Source organism: Molothrus aeneus, chromosome 3 (genome assembly GCF_037042795.1).
Source record: "Molothrus aeneus isolate 106 chromosome 3, BPBGC_Maene_1.0, whole genome shotgun sequence".
In the NCBI taxonomy this organism is placed as follows: Eukaryota; Metazoa; Chordata; class Aves; order Passeriformes; family Icteridae; genus Molothrus; species Molothrus aeneus.
The window spans coordinates 35,038,337-35,057,359 of record NC_089648.1 but is presented as its reverse complement, the minus strand read 5'-3'; the positions used below and the strand labels follow the sequence as shown (position 1 = coordinate 35,057,359).

Here is a 19,023-nt window from a genome sequence, read left to right as displayed (position 1 = left end):
CTTGCTGCTGTGCACTGTCCCTGCATAACATATTTGCTATTAATAGTCTCATGTGATCAGCAGAGTTTCACATATCTAGTAAAAAAAATCTGAATACTTAGTCTCTTAATCAGAAAGCTCTGTTAAGAAAAGGAATTCAAAATGAGTAAACAATGGTGACTTGACAGCCTGGAATTTCAGACAACAGACAATAACACAGTGTTTGTGTTTTCAGTGAACAACTATGGTTAAATAAGAAGTTCCTGAGCCATGGGACAGTTCCTGTTAAAAACCTATGCAGAAGAAACTACAACTGGAGATTTTAGAATTACCCAAATTACAGAACTCTTCTTACTTAAAACCTAAATGTTAAAGGAAACAGGGGAATCGTTCATGCAGCTGGATCTTCACAGGTAAAACAAGGTCATTGGCTAAAAAAGCCACAGAAACAAAACTTGTGATTGTAGCAAGTGTCCTAATTCAGTATATAATACAGCCACAGAAGACAAGTTTTTTTCTAAAAAGTACAGTCTGAACATCTTTCAGTGCATGGGATATTACAGGGAAGGTCCAAGCACCAAATATTTTTCCTTGTCTAGACAGTTCACTCAAAGGACTCTTTTTTACAGCCGGAAAGGACATTTGTTTCTTTAATCACCCCATAAAGAGTGAGGCTTGTAATTGGCAATTCTCTTGCTACATGGAAGCAAAGTCAGGGGAAAAACCTAAACATGAAACTAATATATCCTATGTCTATATAGTGACTAAAGCAGTTCTCTGTAATTAAAACTTATTTTGGAATCATTAATCAGTGCTGCCTGCTTTAATCAAAAGGCAAGATGTGTGCACTCACGCACACTTTTGTGCAGTTCAACACTGTGCTCCTGTTTTCTGACAACCTGAACAAGATGAAGGCAACCTCCACCTCAAGCACAATATTTAAATCTCACTGAAATCTACTTACACGACAATATGCCTGGAAGAGGAACTAGTTTCTAAGACAGGCCTGCAAAGTGATTAGAGCAGCAGAGCTATGATTCTGAAACTTCCAGGGCTACCTATAACATGCATCCATAAAAAGGAAGAAGTAGAGGTGGGAGAGCTCTGGTGGGATGAGTAAGTTTTTTTGGACTGCCTGCTGCAGCAGTGAGAAGCCAATGAGAGACATATGGGATGGGACATGGAGACAGAAGAGATGCTTGAGGCAGAGAAGCTTAATCATCAGAGAACCTCTAACTTGAGGCTTTGTCAACATATTTGACTAGTAGCCAGCTGGGTAAAACACCATCTTTACATGAACCCCAGAGAGCTCAACAAGAAACTAAGGAGCACTCAGAGAGACTCCAGTTCAGAGAGCCCAGTGCAGTCAAATTTCTGAGCCTGGGGCCAGGCTGCAGTGGAATGTCACTGCTGCAACAAAAGTTTGTCTACACCTTGAAAGAAGACACAGTCTCCACAACTGTTCAGTTTACTTTGGCCAATGGCCACAAAAACTCCATACCAGAACTAAACCACATGAGGATCTTAAATGTTTTGTGCTGTTGTTGTTTCAAACTTCAAAAAAACCCAAGTCAAACTCATACAAAAAAAGTCTGGAGATACGGAAAATCTGCTCCCCAGGTACAGAGAGGTGTGTGAATCCAGGAAACTTTTCTCAGGTTCTTCCTCTGATGGTATAAACAGTTATTCTCACTCACTTAACTAGAATTAAATTCACAAAGGCACTTAGTGTAAAGAACAGTAGCTCCTGCGGCTGGAAGCCACACGCTTTCTCAGTATGTCACACATTCCTTTTGTTTTGTTCTGCCTTTTAGCATGAAGCTGACACCACTACAAATATTGACACTGATGCCATCAGTGCTCCCTTAAAATGAGTTTTTTCAAAACTATGGAGTTTTTTTATTAAAATGACAGAATGGAGAAACTAATTGTGGTGGAAAAGGAGTGCTGCTGCTTCAGAGACTAGAAGTACCTTTGCTTAGCCAAGTTATTAAAATACTTTTCCAAGTGCTGAATATAAAGTCTGATCTGTATTCCATACACAACACCAATTACTTGTGAAGCATGCTCAACTGGTTTTGTACTCGTTTTACTCTACATTAAAAAGTTCCAAAACTAGTCACAATCTTGGAAATAAGATCTTGTGATTTCATCTTTCTCTATTTAGTAGAAGTTTGGCTTTTTTGTTCTAATGGAGATTAACTTTGTATTACTTCATCATACATGATAGCAGCCTTTCCCTGGAAACTGCTATTTTATTAAATGTCAGAGCTGCAGAGGAGCTCATTGTTTCTGGTACAGCTCCTAACAGTAGATGCTAATGACTTCAGATTTCTTTTTTAAATTGTGTTCCTTTTCAGTTGTGCTTTTTTTAATTTCTGGGAGTTTGCTTTCACAAGGCTAATAAGCATTCTTCTAGCTTCATTTTGAAATAAAGTGTTTGCTTTCTACAAAGAGAAGGCTGTTTTCTTCTCTAGCCACTTTTCCCCCTTCTTTTATAGCTATGCTCAAGAGTGAGGCAAAACACCTGCTACTACTTTTCTTGCAGAGCAATTGAAGATATGTGGTCATATCCTTCCCAAATATTGGGTGAAATGTATACATACTGATGAAAGAATCCACGAACATGCTTTAGAATTATCCCCATTACTTCAAATCATAAAATACTGCCTCCTCCATGAATCAGTGGAGTTACTCAGATTCGCTTTCTCTAGCTTACTTGACCGGGCTTTTGTCTTGGCAGTAAGAGAATATTTCTTTCAACTAAGACCATGATTACAAAATGAAGTAAATGTTTAGAGAGAAAAAAGCACTAAAGAACACTGAAGAATTTTTTATAATTACCAATAATAACTAAAACACAAATGGTGTGTTTGATGTTATGCTATATCTAAATATACAGCACTTATTCCCTGACATCAAGCATAACAGTGTTCCTGCCAGCACAGTATTTCATTTCATGAGAGATCACATTACTAAATACATGGCAGGTTATATGCCAGCTTCAGTAATAAAGCTGTAAGGCTCGTTTTCCTCTGGTATAAGCAGGGAGATGGAACAGTTAGACACAAGTTTCAGTGTACTTCATCCACCAAAGGACAAATGTTTTCACTATAGTTCACCAAGTGAACTATGAGAAGAATTGGCCTGTGAAAACCAATCACATATGGATTTACTGGCCAATAATTTGGGAGAGAGAATGTTGCTTACTTTTTGGGTGCTTGAGATCCCCTACCCATTGGTTCTAAGACTGAGCTACCTGCTCAGTGGTTCCCCTCAGCATGCATCCAGGTGAAATACTACCATATTATTTTTCCCCCTTCTGAACTTTTCCAACAAGCCTTACTGCCTTGAACACTCCTCTCAACCATAAGAATAGCCATTCTTAATCTAGTCAGGGGAGAGTTTATTTTCTATCAGCATCACTGACTTCACAAAGCCACATACCTTCTTGGTATCACTGGACACAAGTGTCCTGTTTTAAATTCAGTGCAGGAGAGCAGCTTCACTTGCAAACGTGTGTACACCATTAGCAACAGGATATATTTGCATGACATAGCAACAAAGAAAACATAGTTACCCTTAATTCCAGGCTCCTGGTTGATGTTTCTATAAAGATCTAATTACTACTATTTGCTCCATTTCTGCCTTTTCAAAATGCCTGAAGTTCTATAACAGAACTACTTGATTTCACTACAACTTCTCACTGGAGTTACTACTCCATTACTTAATCTGTATATTTTAAATAAAAGTTTGCACAAGCAAGGTTCTGCTGTCTTCCACACAGCAATGAGAACATTCAGGTAGCTCAGGCTTGCTGACAATGCACTTAAGCTTCAAATTAGATAATCCTGAATATTCATGCATGTCTTACCCACAGAAATTTAAGTGGCAGATTTCAGAGTTAATAGTGACTGACTGACTACTTTTTTCACCCTCCTAACAACAGCAAATCAATGGGAATGAATTATTGTAACTCGTCTCACCTTCACATGTTCTGCCATCTGCAGACACAGAAAAGCCCCGCTCACATATGCACTGGTAGGAACCATCCGTGTTTAGACACTCTCCATGTGGTGAACAGAGGTCAGATCTCTCACATTCATTGATATCTGAAAGCACAGAGACGTTTAGAGCTTTGCAAATCATCACAACCTTAACATTATGCCTAAATTCAATTAGTCTTAAAAGCAGCTTCTATTTCCACTGGCTATGTAAATAGCTCTGTGAACAGCTCATCTTCCAGAGTAACCAAATTTCCTGGGATCCTTCTTAAACTCTGCATGGATGTCAATATGTTCCGCTGCATCATACTCTTGCTACACCACTCTGTGATGAGGATAAGCAGAGAGTGACTGGTGGGAAATCAGCATAAGCACCACCCTAGCACACATTTCTTCTGTGTTACAGGTATTCTCAGCCCCATCTCAGTGCTGTTTCATGGCTGCACACCAGTCAACTTTGGTGTCTGACTCCACATGTTACTAGCAGGTTTGGAGCTGCATCTTTCCCAGAAGGCTGATTTTACATAATTTAAAGCCAAATGCTCTTTTTTGCTCATGGGGAGTGGGAATGATCCCAAAAGATTGCTATATAAGAGCTTATCAGTCTCTTTTGTTTCATTCTATTTTTAACTTAGGAAGCATTTTTCAGACTTGTGAGTCTGATAAACAAGTATTTCCTTTTGATTGATGTCTCATGTGAGCAACCAAATCTGCCCTCAGAACTTGAGGACTAATATTTCATTAAGTTACTACCACTTTTATATAAATGATCATTCATGTTGTGGTTGTACTTTTGTATTTTTTGCTTTACAAAAGCCCATTAAGAAGCATTCAGTATCATGCTGAAACCGAGCACAAATTTACAAACAAAACTGACTCATGAGGCTTATTCATCCCTTATCCAAACACTAGAATTTCTCATTCTTAACTGTACCTTTTTCTGCTTACAGCCATCCAGAATGTATCAAAGTAGCCAGCAATTTTGATATACTACAGAAATTATGATTTCAATATCACTGTCTCAAGACCATGATATCCACTACAGAATTTTCTCTAGCTGTAAACTGATTCTAGCCTGTGTGTAAACCTTCCAACCAATGTCCTGAAATCATGGCCATAAGAGGAAAGAAAAGAGGCAGGCAGCTCGGGGAAGTTGTATCCGCATGAGGTGCCTAAGGAAAAGTAAGTGCACTGTGCTGAACACAACACCTACATGTACAAAGCTTTCTCTGAAATCATAGCAAATGCAAACCATCAACTACTTCCTGAAGCCCTCTGAAAGTTGGGAATGGTGGGAGATCAGCAATGACAAGGACAGTATTGTACCTTCTCATCCTGTACTCAAGATTTAGCTGTCTTAAAACTGCCAGAAAAATACTGGAAACCAAGCCAGCTGATTACACAAGGTAGAATGATGTATTAAAAGGCAGGAAAACAAAATTACCAGTGTTAGGGAAATTGAGTATAATACCTCTGAAAGAGCAAACAGCACTTTCTCAAGTTTTGGAGTCTTTTCAACTTTCTCCTTACCAAAACGCATATCCCCAACTTCTAGTCTAGTCTAGATTCAAATTGCAGACACTGCACTCTGTGATAAATTTGCCAGTTTAATTCAATAGCTCTCTGTTTGCACTGTCTGTCCCTTAGCTGGCTCATAAGTGCTTTCAGTTTTGTTATATTTATCCATTTAAAATATGAGGCATGTATCTACTACTTTAGAGGGATATCAAAGCTGCCACTGATTTCAGCTTGTGGTCAATTCACTTTTATCTGCTAAAGCAAGGTCTAATACAGCACTTCTGTATGCTGAATGCAGTATTTTCTGAATTAGAAAGCAGTCACATAGAATACCCAGAACTTTTACAGGGAATTTAGTTATGCTGCAGAAGATCTTCAATGTGGATGAGCTGGAATCCAGTTCCTCAGCTCAAGTCTAAACTGTGCATAAGTGAGCAGCCAAAGCAAAGTCCAGTGTTCTGGTCCTTCAGCCATTTAGAACATGAACGTGTTATCACTTTACAGCTCTAATACCATAGTTTCTGTCTCACAAAAATGGTGGGCAAAAGTGATGAGGCATGCCTGGGTGTTGTGCCAACATGAAGATGGGATTGTTCAGAACGAAAACCTAGGAAGTGTTTTCCTGGGTTTGGCAATGCTGACTCAGTCTCAGATAACACATTTTCTTCATCCCCACCCATCCTCCACAAAGTACTGCAAGTGTTTTATAGAGGCAATATCTAATGTTACTTAATGCTAACAATGCAGCTCTTGTTGTTACAGCTCTGAATCACAGCACAATGTTCTGTCAAAATAAGTGTTTCCAGAATTTGGGAAAAAAAGCAGCACTGCATCTCTGTTAGTCCTAACACAGATTCTCTTTCAAGTTATGAAGGCTGAGACTTCAGCGTCTTGAAGTAATTTCTCCGCATATATTTACAGAGAGAAGAGAATGAATGAGAATAGAAAATAAGAAGAGTAAGAAAGTACTACAAATGATAAATGAGTTTCTCTTCCTTAGCACGGTCTGTGACTATCACAAGTTATACTTACAAACCTGCACATTTATAATAATGATCCAGGTATTTTTTACACCTACTTCATACCTTGACATCCCCTATTTGCTATCTGCTGGAAACCATCTGGACAAGTGCATTTGTAGGACCCTTCAGTATTTATGCAGCTTCCTCTTAGGCAAACATTGCTGTCTTGAAGGCATTCATCAACATCTGAAATAAAAAGGCAACTGAATTATTAGATGATGTCAAAATTGATGAAACTTTTAATAGTTTCAACATAACTTGAAGCAACTGTGTGCATACATGGAAATCAAGTTTACTACACTTTAGGATTCTTTGTTATTTTCCTTTCATTGTGTCATCGAACTTCTCATATTTCTAGAGGGCTTTGAAATTTGAGTTTGTATGTGATTTATTCCTAGCAAATATGACTCAACTGCCATCTGCATCTCTCACAAAAGCACATCATAACAGTAATGCAGTTAAAAAGAAATCCAAGCAGCTGCACATTTAGAAGATAGACACAAAAACTACCTACTAATGCAAATTTAAAATAGTCTTCTTTGGACATGTTTAAACCTCCACATAGAAATCCCTGAGCTGGAAGTGACCTGACTCAGGCATCCCCCTGGGAGTGGGCAGGCCCAAGCAGAGCTGGTGTGTCACAGCAGGCAGGACGTGCCTGGGGAGCCTGCTCACACCACAGCCACATGGGACAGGACCACACTGTGGGCACTGCTGTGCTAACGGGCGGCTTTCCATGCAGCTCCTGAGATGCAACACAGCCATTTCACAGGTTTTTAGCAGCTGGGTCATGCAGCTGCATGGCTGCTTTTGCACAGTGCTGCACCCCAGCCATAAATCCAGCTCCAGAGTCCAGGCACACAGGATCTTGCTTCCCAGCTCCTATATACCATGTTCAGGATCAAGCCTCAGGCCTGTACACTCTGCCCTAGTGTCTCAATATCCATGGGATAAACAGCTGACACACAGCAGGGAAAGTTTCAGGATACAAACTAGACACAAGATAATCAAGTATTTCAAGAACAGGACACTGGCACTGTCTCCACCTAAAGTCTTTTCTTCCCTTAGTCTTTCAAAGGGCTTAAAGGCAGCCCAGTGGAGGAACCAGAGTACAGCTACTCTGGGTACAGGATTAAGTCAGCAAGTGCAGACATTCCAGTGACATTATACAGCTTTGGTTTCACTACAGCTAAATATCACAAGGTATTTGGTGCCTGTGCCTCTAAGTTTTAAAAGCAAACAGAAAGTGACAGAGTTAAATTAAAAATACTGTCTCATAAGCAACTTCCCTCAGCCTCCACAGAGCCCTACCTAATCATCTACCCAGTCTATTGCTTGGATAATGTAGTTAGCGTCCTTTGAAAAACAGTAATCAAATACTTTTCCCAGTACCTTTGATTATTCTGATTTCTTAAGTATGGATTTTAGCTGATTAGAATGGTAGCTTTTTCCTGTGCTGCAGGAATGAATAGCAATTGTAATTGAAAAGAGGACATGACCTCATTTCTACATTTATCTTTGGAAGCCCACACTATATCATTCTCCTTGGGATTTAATTTATTTAATAAAAGTAAGAAATAGGGATAGCTCTCTTACACAAATGAATGTTATTGAAGATAAAATTGCACTTAATGTTGACAAAGTTATGACCTTTAGATAACCACATGTTTTATAACCATTTTCAACTGCAAAATAAATTGTGGCTTATTTAAAAAGCAATTCATTTTGACTAAAGCATGAGAAAAATTAATTACTCCCTTGTGGTAAGTTAATGCCAAGTCTCACAACAAGAAGGTGCCTTCTGCCAAATTCAGTAAAATTGCATTATTTTCCATATAGGATGCAAACCTCCCTCTCTCTGATGCAACTCTTCATAGACCCTATGAGTGCTGCATGAGAATCCCCAGAAAAATCAGTGGCAGTAACTAATTCTTAAGGCATTCAGTGCTTTTTACCATCCTTTACACATGCATGTCTTGAACATTTTGGCTAGCAAAATCTCTGAAAGCTCTAGGAGAACAGCAGAGACCTAAGCTTCAGATTTTCTTGCAGTAACGCAGGTTCTTTGAGATGTACAGTCTGTATGTAAGTCCTGTTGGAGCATATTCCCCTCCCTTTTGGCTAAGACAAGGCCTCACAGGTGCCCTCACACTTTGTGCTCCCTCTTACTCAGGGCAACAATGAGCAGAAAGTCTCAATGTCACTTCATCTCAAGAACAAGTTGCTGAATGACAGACTAAGGCAGAAGATAAACACATGTGTGGGTGTGTATCTTGAAGATATACTGCATGTATAGTTGTATACATTGATGTACACCAGTTATTTTCCAATAACTTCTATTCTTACACAAGTAAAACACTGCACAAGGGCTTCCAGACAAAAACTTCAGCCAGGGAGTTGCAAAAAGCACAGCTGAAAATGAGCACAGCATAATTCTGCTGAATTCTGCAATACCCCTAGAAGTTTGCACAAGTTATAATGATCAAAGCAGCAAAATGCTTCTTGCATGCGACATCTTTAAGAAAACGCCTGCACCAGAAGAAAACCTAATTAAACAAACACATTTCTTGCAAGTGGTTTGCTAATCACATTTGTTTTACAGCATCACACATTTTTTGGGTATCCTCTGATGTGACAAATGTCCACACCTGGCTCTTTGAAAAACTGGACAAAATTTGAACCACTTTGTTCTTTCCAGACAATTGTGCTGTGCTATGCTCACAGTTTTTGTCATCTCTTTTCTGCTTTCTCTGTGAAGTGTTATAAAACATGGAGGTAAATAAGCTAATCCAAAAATCAGAGGCCATTATGTGGAGAAACACTGCATGTCCTCTTAAGGTGATTTTCTCTCTAGATTCCAAGGTGCAAAAAGTAGTCTATAATATCCTGTACTTCAGAAAATTTTGAAGGGATATAATGAAAGCACAGAAGAACTTCTTCCACTTCAAGAGATTAAGTATTTTTGCAGGACTTGCAATATTTACAGAAGTCTTCAGCGAACAAACCATGGCTACAGAAATTAACCATTCTGTCACTGGGCGGAGAAGCTGTAAATTTGGTTCCAGATTTTTAAATTAGACAAATATCCTGGGGTAAGGGAATGGTTTTACTCTTTTTCCTTGTTTGATACAACCCCTCTTTTTTGCCTTGACAATGTCTTAAACTATTTTGTCTTGAAAACTGTCTCTGAGCAGAAGTAAGAGTTAATGTATGGACCTATCGTGACAGGCAGGTGATGGAGAGCTGCAACAGCTACCATGAGTTCTTGGGCTGTTTGAAAAGCACCAAAGCAGTCGGAAGAGAAGTTTGAAATTTCATCTGAACTCTACTTAGAACAAGTTAGATTAGCAGTTGTCACAAATGATACCATATTATCTGTTCTGTCTTTGGGAGGCAGAAGGACCTGTGATCCATTACACCGCATTTTTCTTTGATTCTTGACAGGGTATCTCCACATCTGCAGCAATTCATGAAGATCTTGAAGCCAGATGAGAGCAAAATTATTTGATGCAAATTTCTAGTCCATTGCATCATCAGCCCACATTTCTTGAAGCTGATGCAAGAGATGCTGGTACTCAGCATGAATGATGAGAAGAGTGTGTTAAGTTCTTCCATGAACACGTTCTCCAAATAGCTCAGGACCAAAGAGTATCAGTGTGCTGAGGAGATTTTATAAGATATCCTAACTCTTTGTTGATGAGAAATTCAAGAGTTGCTGTCACTCATGGAATGTGGACAATCCAGTGTAATCAGTTAAGATAAAGTCTGTTACAAGTCTGTCTTGAGCAAACAGCATTTGGTTAGCCCAGGGGGAACTGCTCTTCTGCCTGCATCACTTGAAGAGGAGGATTCCTGACCTATTGCTGTGAGGGAGAAGGTGAGGACTGCCTTCCAAGTGCTGTGTGGAGGATAACCTAGCAGCAGAACACTGTTTGGTAGAACAGCTGTAAGAAGCTGTATCTTGCAAAGTATCAGCAGTTACAGAAAGCACACCAGAGACCAAAAAACTTTTATGAGCTAATGCCCCATGTACAGTGAGACCTTAACAAACGCTTCTTAGCTACTTCTCCCTGCTAGTGTGAGATAAGAAAGCAATTGAGATAGAATCTTTCCTGGAGCTTGCTGGTAAGTAATCTTGCATTCTCAAGGTGACCATGAGTAGTGCAGCAGATGTACCATATCAGATGGTAGCCAACAACAGAGAAGAGGGAGTAGCTTTGAAATGTTTCAATAGAAAAAAATATCAGCTTGCCAATTACTGGACAATTAAATTGTTTTACTTGAGAGATAAGAGATTTTTTTTTTCTATAACACAGCATTTCTTGCTACATACATTGTACATCTTTCACTTCTTACTTTTGTTTTTGCAAGCTCAGTACCTAGACTGCATTTTGAGACAGTGCAAGCTGTGAGCTCCAATAGATCCTGCTGGAACTTGTCATCTACTAAATGCTTTTCTTTCATGTGCACTCTTGCCAGTGCACATGTGTGATTGTGGTGGCTGGCTGCAGGTTCCCAAAACCAGCTGGAGAAGAAGTTTTAACTAGCAGGCCCCCATGAGAATAGCATATACTGGCAGAAGCTTTTGTAATACAGAGCCTCTTGTCAGAACTTAAACAACAAGGTTTGGAAAGGCTGACTTGTTCTCAGTAATAATATCAACTGGTCTTCCAATCTTACTGTTGGAAGCACACGTCCGAACTTTTTGTATGTGGAAAGATGACAGGGACTATTTCGAAGAATTCATTAAATACGTGGCTGTGTTGGTGGGAACAAATGGTTGGCAGTGTAGAGAAAGAAAGAGAAGCAACATATATTTCTTCTCCATTCTTAAAAGAGTTCACTCCTATATCTGAAATACTCAAGATCTTATTGAATAAAATTAGTCAGTTGCTGAAGTCTCTAGGCTTACCTTCACACTGATCTCCAGTAGATGACAAGGAGTAGCCTTGGCTACAGATACATCTGAAAGATCCTTCTGTGTTCCTGCAGCGTCCATTTGTACAGACTGATCGCTGCTGGCATTCATTAATATCTGCAGAGACAGTGAAACTGTTACACATCTGAAAATACCAATTACTCATCAAATGGTACACAGACCAAGTCTGAACAAAACAGCAAAGCACAGTATCAGTATCCAGTACTGCTTAACTTGTTTGTGTTTATTAAATACAGACAATGTAATGCATAAAATGATATGAAACTGCAGACTGTGTGTTTTCCTTGAGATGACTGTGTTCAACATTCTCTCCTGTAACACCAATTTATCCCTCATGCACAATGGGGTACACACAGACTCACAAATATACACACATGCTGCCTGAGAGCTGCTTTTGTTTCTGTTATATCTGGCAGAGGTAACAAGTCAGCCGCTCCAGTGAATCAGCAAAACCCACAAAATACTTTCCAGCAGGATCACCACCTTTTAACAGGGTGTGGTTTTCAGATGCACACTGACAGGCTAATCCCCTATTAAGTTAAGGCTCCTTGAAATTCTTGCCTTGTAGCAGTATTAATCATCTAACTGTGTAGAAATGTCTCTTTGCTTCCACAACACTGCTAATCCCTCTGCGCTTCAGTTCTCATAAACTGGGGTCAGCCTGAGCTAACAGATGGATTTGAACATCAAACTTATATTTTCCTATGGAAAACTCAAAGTATTGGAGGCAAGTGGCACTTTGAATTCAGAACATAGCACATGCCTTGTCTGAGCTAGGAAGCCTATTTTTCCTCTGTTATTTGTAAAATATTCATTAAGAAGCAGTGTTTAAATTGACATGGTGAGTTCTTGGTCACTTCTAGCATTTTGGCACAGCTGAATGTCTTTTTGGAAATACACTTCAATTCAAACAGGAGAATGTTACTCAATGAGGTTTTTCAGGTCTGTGTTATGGCTGAACAGTCTGACCTCTTAAGTAACGGTTCCTTGCAACCACAGAAGTTTAGAATTTAAGGATCACTGAAATCTGTGAGGCTCCATGAAGCAGCTGGGCATGTGTACGGGTCCTTACTTAGAAGGGTGCACTTTAAGAAGAACAGTCTGCACATGCCAGCTCAGCTTGGCAAGGGCTCTTTTCCATGAAAGGCTCAGAGGAAGCAGTCAAATTTTGTCTACATATTTTCCCCAAGATCAGTCTGCTGTGTGTCCTGAAAAGCACATTTAACTCACTCAAGACACTTAACTTACACTGATGTTTTGTTTCAAACTTCCTGACAAATTTATATGAACGATCATTTAGTTTTACTGTATTATTTTTAGCACTCAGAAGTCTGAAAGTGTTTGGTGCTGTACAGAGACACTTAGGGAAGGCTGAGGGAAAGGAAAAAGAAGGAAATCCAACATCTGACAAGTAACATGTAGGTTTCTGTGCACTTCCGCAGCCTGGAGACACTGTCTCAGATTTTCATCATTAGGGAAAAGTTTCAAGTACCCTCTAGTTAAGGAGAGGAATATTCATACCTCCTGTACATGCTCTAAGTTCTCCCTCAGACTACTTCACCCTAATTTCAGACCTAATTTTGTTCCACTGGAGCAGTCCTGATGGGAATTTTAGATGTGGAAGAAACGTGGAAACTGACACTTTGGAGGCACAGGAACTGTTCCTAGAAATACACCAGCAAGCCCTCTCTCTCTCAGTGTACTGCTGGAAATACAAAGACACCAGTGCAGGCAGGGTTAACTGCTCAGTGGTAACTGACACTGCTGGGCTCCAAAGGGCAGCAGCCTAGGTTTTTTGATTTCACTCACCCATATGGTAGGGAAAAAAAAAAGTTAGAAAGAAAAGCAAAAGCCACTGTTCTTAAATCTCTGAAATGCCAGATATGACACAGATTTTGCAAAAATCCCAGTTTAGCAATATAAATATTACTACATGTTCTTGACTGGCTTGATAACACATCTCAAGATCTACAATGTGATCATAGAAACCATAAAATAGAAATACACATTCTTACATTTCTGTGTTTTCAGCATCAGTGTTATACATTTAAAAGCAAGATTAAAAAATATATTAAAAATATTATCTAAAAGGTAAATGCAACCTTATGAATTTTTATAATACTTTCTTACCTTCACACTGATCCTTTGATGCAGAGAGTTTGAAACCCTGGGCACAAAAACACCTGAATGATCCCTCTGTATTTTCACAACGTCCATTTGTACAGTGACTGCCATACTGACATTCATTTATATCTGTGAAGAGAAAGGAAGTGCAAGAAATTAACTGGGGTACAACCACCTTTCAGTTGAGCTTGGGAACATATTCAAATCACATCATAAGCAGGATTCTTATTCCTGAGGAATTTATTTCAATGCGATTTTAGCACTTCATGCAGGTCCCTTTGTAAGGCTACTCTACATACTCATCAAGTAACTTAATTGGATTATGCAAAATCTCTCCTCCTAGTCACAAACCATCCTTTCTTTAGAAGGACTTGAAAGCAGCTTTTATTTCCTATAAACTATCCCACAGACATCTACTTCAATCCTTCTCTGAAAGGTATTAATTAGATGGGCCACTTTCTTCAGCCAACATGAAAATTGCTGTGTTGCTACTTAAGAGTATATTTCAAGAATTCCTTCTGAATGCAATTTGTATAAATCAACAAAGCAAAAAGCAAACATAAAAATAAAATAAGAAACATATTTTGCTATAAATCCAGTCAGAATTAATTCTGTATTCTAAAATAACAATTAGAAGTGGTTTTCACAGGAAAAAAAAAAATTTCAAATTTTATTTTGTTCTTTCAGGGTTGCAGCAGTCAGAGCGTGTCCTTGTTTTATGGAAAAATGCTGTATTTTTTAAATTTCACCGATGCAGGAAAAGAACTACCAATTATCCTGTCTTTTGCCACCACAAAGCACACAAAACCCATCAGCATAAAAAAGTGCTAATTATTTGAGGCACTGGAGCCATTTAGACAGCTGTAACACAGGGAGAGCTGGAAGTTTCGATATCTTTAAACCATCATCAGAACCCTTTTTAGCTATTGTGAATATGTGCAGTAACTATTTTCCTCACATGTATTTAGAGGCATGGCTCTTTGCAAGCTCCTGTACCACCTGCCTTTGACAAAGCCCATCTTTTCCCCAAACACAAGCAAAATCACCACTATCATCCACATTCCCAGTGACCTACAACTCTCAGTTCCTCACTTAAGCCTCTAGCTCTGTAAATAAGATGTCCTGCTGCAGCCTGGCCAAGCAGAAGGAGTGACAGACATCCTTGGAGATATGACAGCACAGATCCACAGGTGCTGTGCTATGGCATTCAGTGGTGCCGCTCCTCATTGCTTTCTCCAAGGCTTATTTCCCTCTCACTAGTGCTGCAAAATGTGCTTGCTCTACAAAACACAATCTTTGCTCCCAATGTACATGATCAATGCTCTAACTGAAGAATCTGTTCAAACACAGAGAACCCAATTCAAGCACACAAATTTCCAACCAAACAACAAAACTGCTTCTTACAGATTCACTTTCATCTCCAAGCTGTTTGACAAAGAAACCTGGAATACTATTTCTGATTTTTGGATGGGATTCAAAGATCAAGAGACTTCCACATAAAGCCAACAGAAAAGCCAGGAACAGAACTTAAATTTTCTGAGATGAAATCCAGAGTTATAACTGATTCTGTCGGTGCTCCCTACAGTAGGGCTAGAGGTATTTGGATTAGCTCTGCTTACCTCCGTATTAGTTTTGGTATCTTCTAATGGGATCCTTAAAACTGTACAATTTGAATATTGATAGTTAAATCATGCAGCTTCAAAATCCACCACAGTGATAGCCAGAAGGATGAAGTGATCTAGAAAGTTTTGTCAACCTACTTTTTAAATTTGTTCATTAATACACGGAAGTGTGCTCTAGATACATCATGATATCTGACTTTATTTGAACATGAAAATGTGCAGAGAGAAAAATACAAGAAAAATTAATCAGTGGTTGAAAGTAAACTTAAAAACCAATCAATTATTTCAAACAGTCTCTGTACAACACAAATGCACTGAGGGATCTGGAACAGTGACAATTTCAAGACAATGAAGAGTCAGGTGGTGCAAGTGTCCTTTTCCATTTCTGCCAACATGCACCAAACATTCCCACCTAAACTCCAGTTAAATGTAGTCTACCTGAGTTTGAAGTGAACTGATGGACTTGGCCTAATGAAACAGAAGCGGCTATGTTCCTGGCTTTAAAACCTGCAAGATTACAATATAAATGGCATCAAAGACCTATCTGTAGGATTGTTACACTAGATTTTCTATGGCATAAAGTACAGGCAGAGCAGTGAAGTGAGGTAAAAAAATACTGAAAACAGCACTGTGGAAAAACAGAAGAGCTGCAACTGATCTAAACTAACAGGAGAAACAAATGAATTTATGGAACAATGGATTTAAATATCCTTCACAGATAACGGGAAATATTTTTCTTTTTGGTGTATTTAAGTGGTGCCATATTGCAGAACTACAGATTTAAGAAAAAACGTCTGCATTACATTTTCTAAAATATGTATGGCTCATTTCCAACATGATGTAAGCCTAGGATAAACAAAAAACGGACTGATCACATCACTAATGAAGTGAGTAAGAATGCCTAGGCTTAGAACATTTCATAAGACAAAGGAAAAAAGGAAAGCTACATGAAGTAATACAAGGAAAAAAATTATCACTTTAAATCAAGACATATTCCTTACATGACTTAGTTCTGAGTAAAGAACTGACTTCTCTCATTTCCCTCCTAACCTATCCTGGTTAACAAGAATGAAACAACTGAAAGTTTTGTCAGGGAATTTTCAAACAGGCTATTTCCATAAATAGGTACAGAAATAAAGCTTAATATTGGGAAAGAAGGCAAAATTAGGCCAACATTTTTGCAAAAAAAAAAAAAAAAAAAAGGAGTTAAGTAAGAGCACTCTAACAGAGTACATATGCCACATTCTTTGCAAGGGCACCAGGAATCCAGGCAGGTGGGCAGGAATGAAACAAAGATCAATGTGGAGTAATTAGTGCAAAAAGAAGCCCATTCATTTGTGGCAAACATTTTCTAGCTTGTTACAACTCCATTAAAATCCATGAAATTACCTGAGAAATACATTCCTCCACAGTAAGTCAAATGACAAGACCAAATATGCAGCTATGACATGGCAGATCAGACAGTATGACTTCTTCAGAAAATAGGGTAGTTGAAAACGCTGTAATCTGCACAGCAAAATTGATGGTGAGGTTCTGACAGCCACACCATTGGCTCACTGCAACTTGGCTCTAATCTTGATCCATAGATCAGCACCACACCTGCAGCTAGAGCACAGCAGATCCCAGCCACCAGAGCTGCTTCAACCAAACACTGCTCTTGGACTGCTTTGTGAACTGAGCTGAACCACCTCACAGCACTGGGGGCCATTACAAAATAAGCCATGGAAGTATACTGACAATCACATGCAAACACCCTCTTATAGGTTACTGTACACCTGTTTAGGCAACATGGTTATTCCAACGATCACAAATTATAGGGCATGTGATACATGGAGTGGGCAGGAATATTCGCAACAGATAGCAGATCCTTCACAACTGATGCTAAATTTAAGTTTCTGGTAGTGACCCAAAAAGTGGCACTCAAAACTGCAAAAAGATTATTTCCTTTTGCACAATGGATTAATTTGTTCTTTCTCACCTCTATTTCAAATAGTCAAAACTGATTTTGAAAAAAAAAAATTAATCTAACATTTAGAAACAAATCAACAAAAGTAAAATGTGCGAAATCTGTCCTAAAACCCTAACCTAAAGTTAGACAAGGGACTTCAGGATATGCTAATGTTTTGCTAGAAGTACAGGTAATAAAGGAGTTTAATTAACATGCTCCGTGAGCAAACTCTCATATTCCACTGAAAAACCTGAGTTGCACTGATGTATTAGCACTCACTTGTCTTTCCATTTCCAAACAACAGCCTATTTATATTTCACTGACAGTACATCCCCTTTCTATTCTGTATTTTCTATTGCAAGAATTTTGTTTTGTAATGATATCATTTGTAGTCTAGATTCAGTGCTCATTTATCTACAGTAAAACAAGATTTCCTCTTACGTACTGTGTCTGAGAACATAAAGTAATTTCAAAAATCTCATCTTTTCAGTTATTCTTGCATGAAATGGGGACCCAGGGCACAGTGATGTCATCAGGTCGTAACACTGATTGAATATGAAACACAGCACCTCAGAATGAGGACTACAACCAGAGAGACAAAGAGCACTAAACATACCATGGCACTGTCCATTCCAGCCTCTGAACCCCACTCTGCAAGGAATGCACTGGTAAGAGCCAGGAGCATTAAGGCACTGTGCATCTGGACAGGTAGTTGGAGTCAGGCATTCATCAATGTCTTCAAAAGAGAAGATAAAAGGAAATACTGGTCAAAGCCACAGTATAACAATAATCTGGTTACTCTGACTCTCCTCCTGAGATACTAAAGCATTTAAATAATTGTGTAATTTATCTGGTAGAGGCACAGGAAAGAACAAGTTCACACATATTTGTACCAGCAAAGGGGCATCTCAGAAATAGAGTAGCTCATAATACATGCAACTGAATCTGAATTCTCTGTTATACTAAAAATCTTTGGTAGGTCTTCCAGAACATACAGCATATCAGATTTCTGGCTACCACAGGTAAAAATAACTTTCCTTTACTTTACATGTTACTCCTTTATCATACTGAAGTGCCTGAGATTCTTTCTATGGTAAGACTTTGGAAGTTCATTGGAACAACAGTAAAACTGTAACTCCGGCTTCCAAAAGCAAACCACAATTTGGTATTTTCCAATGCTGTAGAGTTATTCAGCATGCAAGTGCTATTGGGACTAAAAACATAATTGTGTGAATGAGAATCAAAGAGGTTTACATGGAGTAAGGAGTTAATTTTGTCTGAAAGAAGGCACAAGCCTCATCACTGAGGTTGGCAATGTTTAGGGTGAGAGAGGGACTTTCTGCACCAGGCAAGGTTCTAGACTGCCCATGACAAGAAGAGATAGGTCCTGAAAAAGTCATGGAACTCATGTTCAGGCTCTGAGCCGGAACAACTTCTTATCTTGCCACAAGGAAACCCAGACATCCAACATAAGCAATCTAAAGGAGACTGCACACAGAAAACAACATTAAAAGACAAGTTGCTGTTAAGTGACCAATGATCAGAAGATTCTGGAATTAAAACTGTGTAGGCAGCCTCCTTGCAGTCTGCTCGCATGTGTGAGATCATTTTATAATATGGTATTTAAGTACACAATAATTATAATCTTTCCCATGAAATACTTCCTTCATGCAGTGCACAGAACTAATTAAATTGTCAGTCACCTTTAAACTCAGGTTCCTAAGCTTCCATCCTCTTCCTGCCCCAGGCCTAGCAGTTTTGTCTTCTGCAATTAAGGACTGCTACTTGAGCACAGATCATAGGGAGGGAATTCACTCCTAGTTTTGAGAACAAGCTCACAGAACTCAAGGAGCTCCCAACACTCATA

At 39.0% G+C, this 19,023-nt stretch overlaps 1 protein-coding gene across 6 annotated transcripts in view; it reads right to left on the bottom strand.

Moving 5' to 3' along the window:
* LTBP1 (latent transforming growth factor beta binding protein 1) overlaps nt 1–19,023 on the bottom strand; it is a 188,097-nt gene that overhangs the window by 38,342 nt on the left and 130,732 nt on the right. For all 6 annotated transcript variants that reach the window (XM_066546655.1, XM_066546651.1, XM_066546650.1 and 3 more), the window contains 5 exons: nt 17,773–17,892; nt 13,593–13,715; nt 11,436–11,558; nt 6,587–6,709; nt 3,966–4,091 (listed from right to left, as the gene is read on the bottom strand). In XM_066546655.1, the coding sequence (XP_066402752.1) occupies nt 3,966–4,091; nt 6,587–6,709; nt 11,436–11,558; nt 13,593–13,715; nt 17,773–17,892 (615 nt within the window). The remainder of the gene's footprint in view (nt 1–3,965; nt 4,092–6,586; nt 6,710–11,435; nt 11,559–13,592; nt 13,716–17,772; nt 17,893–19,023) is intronic.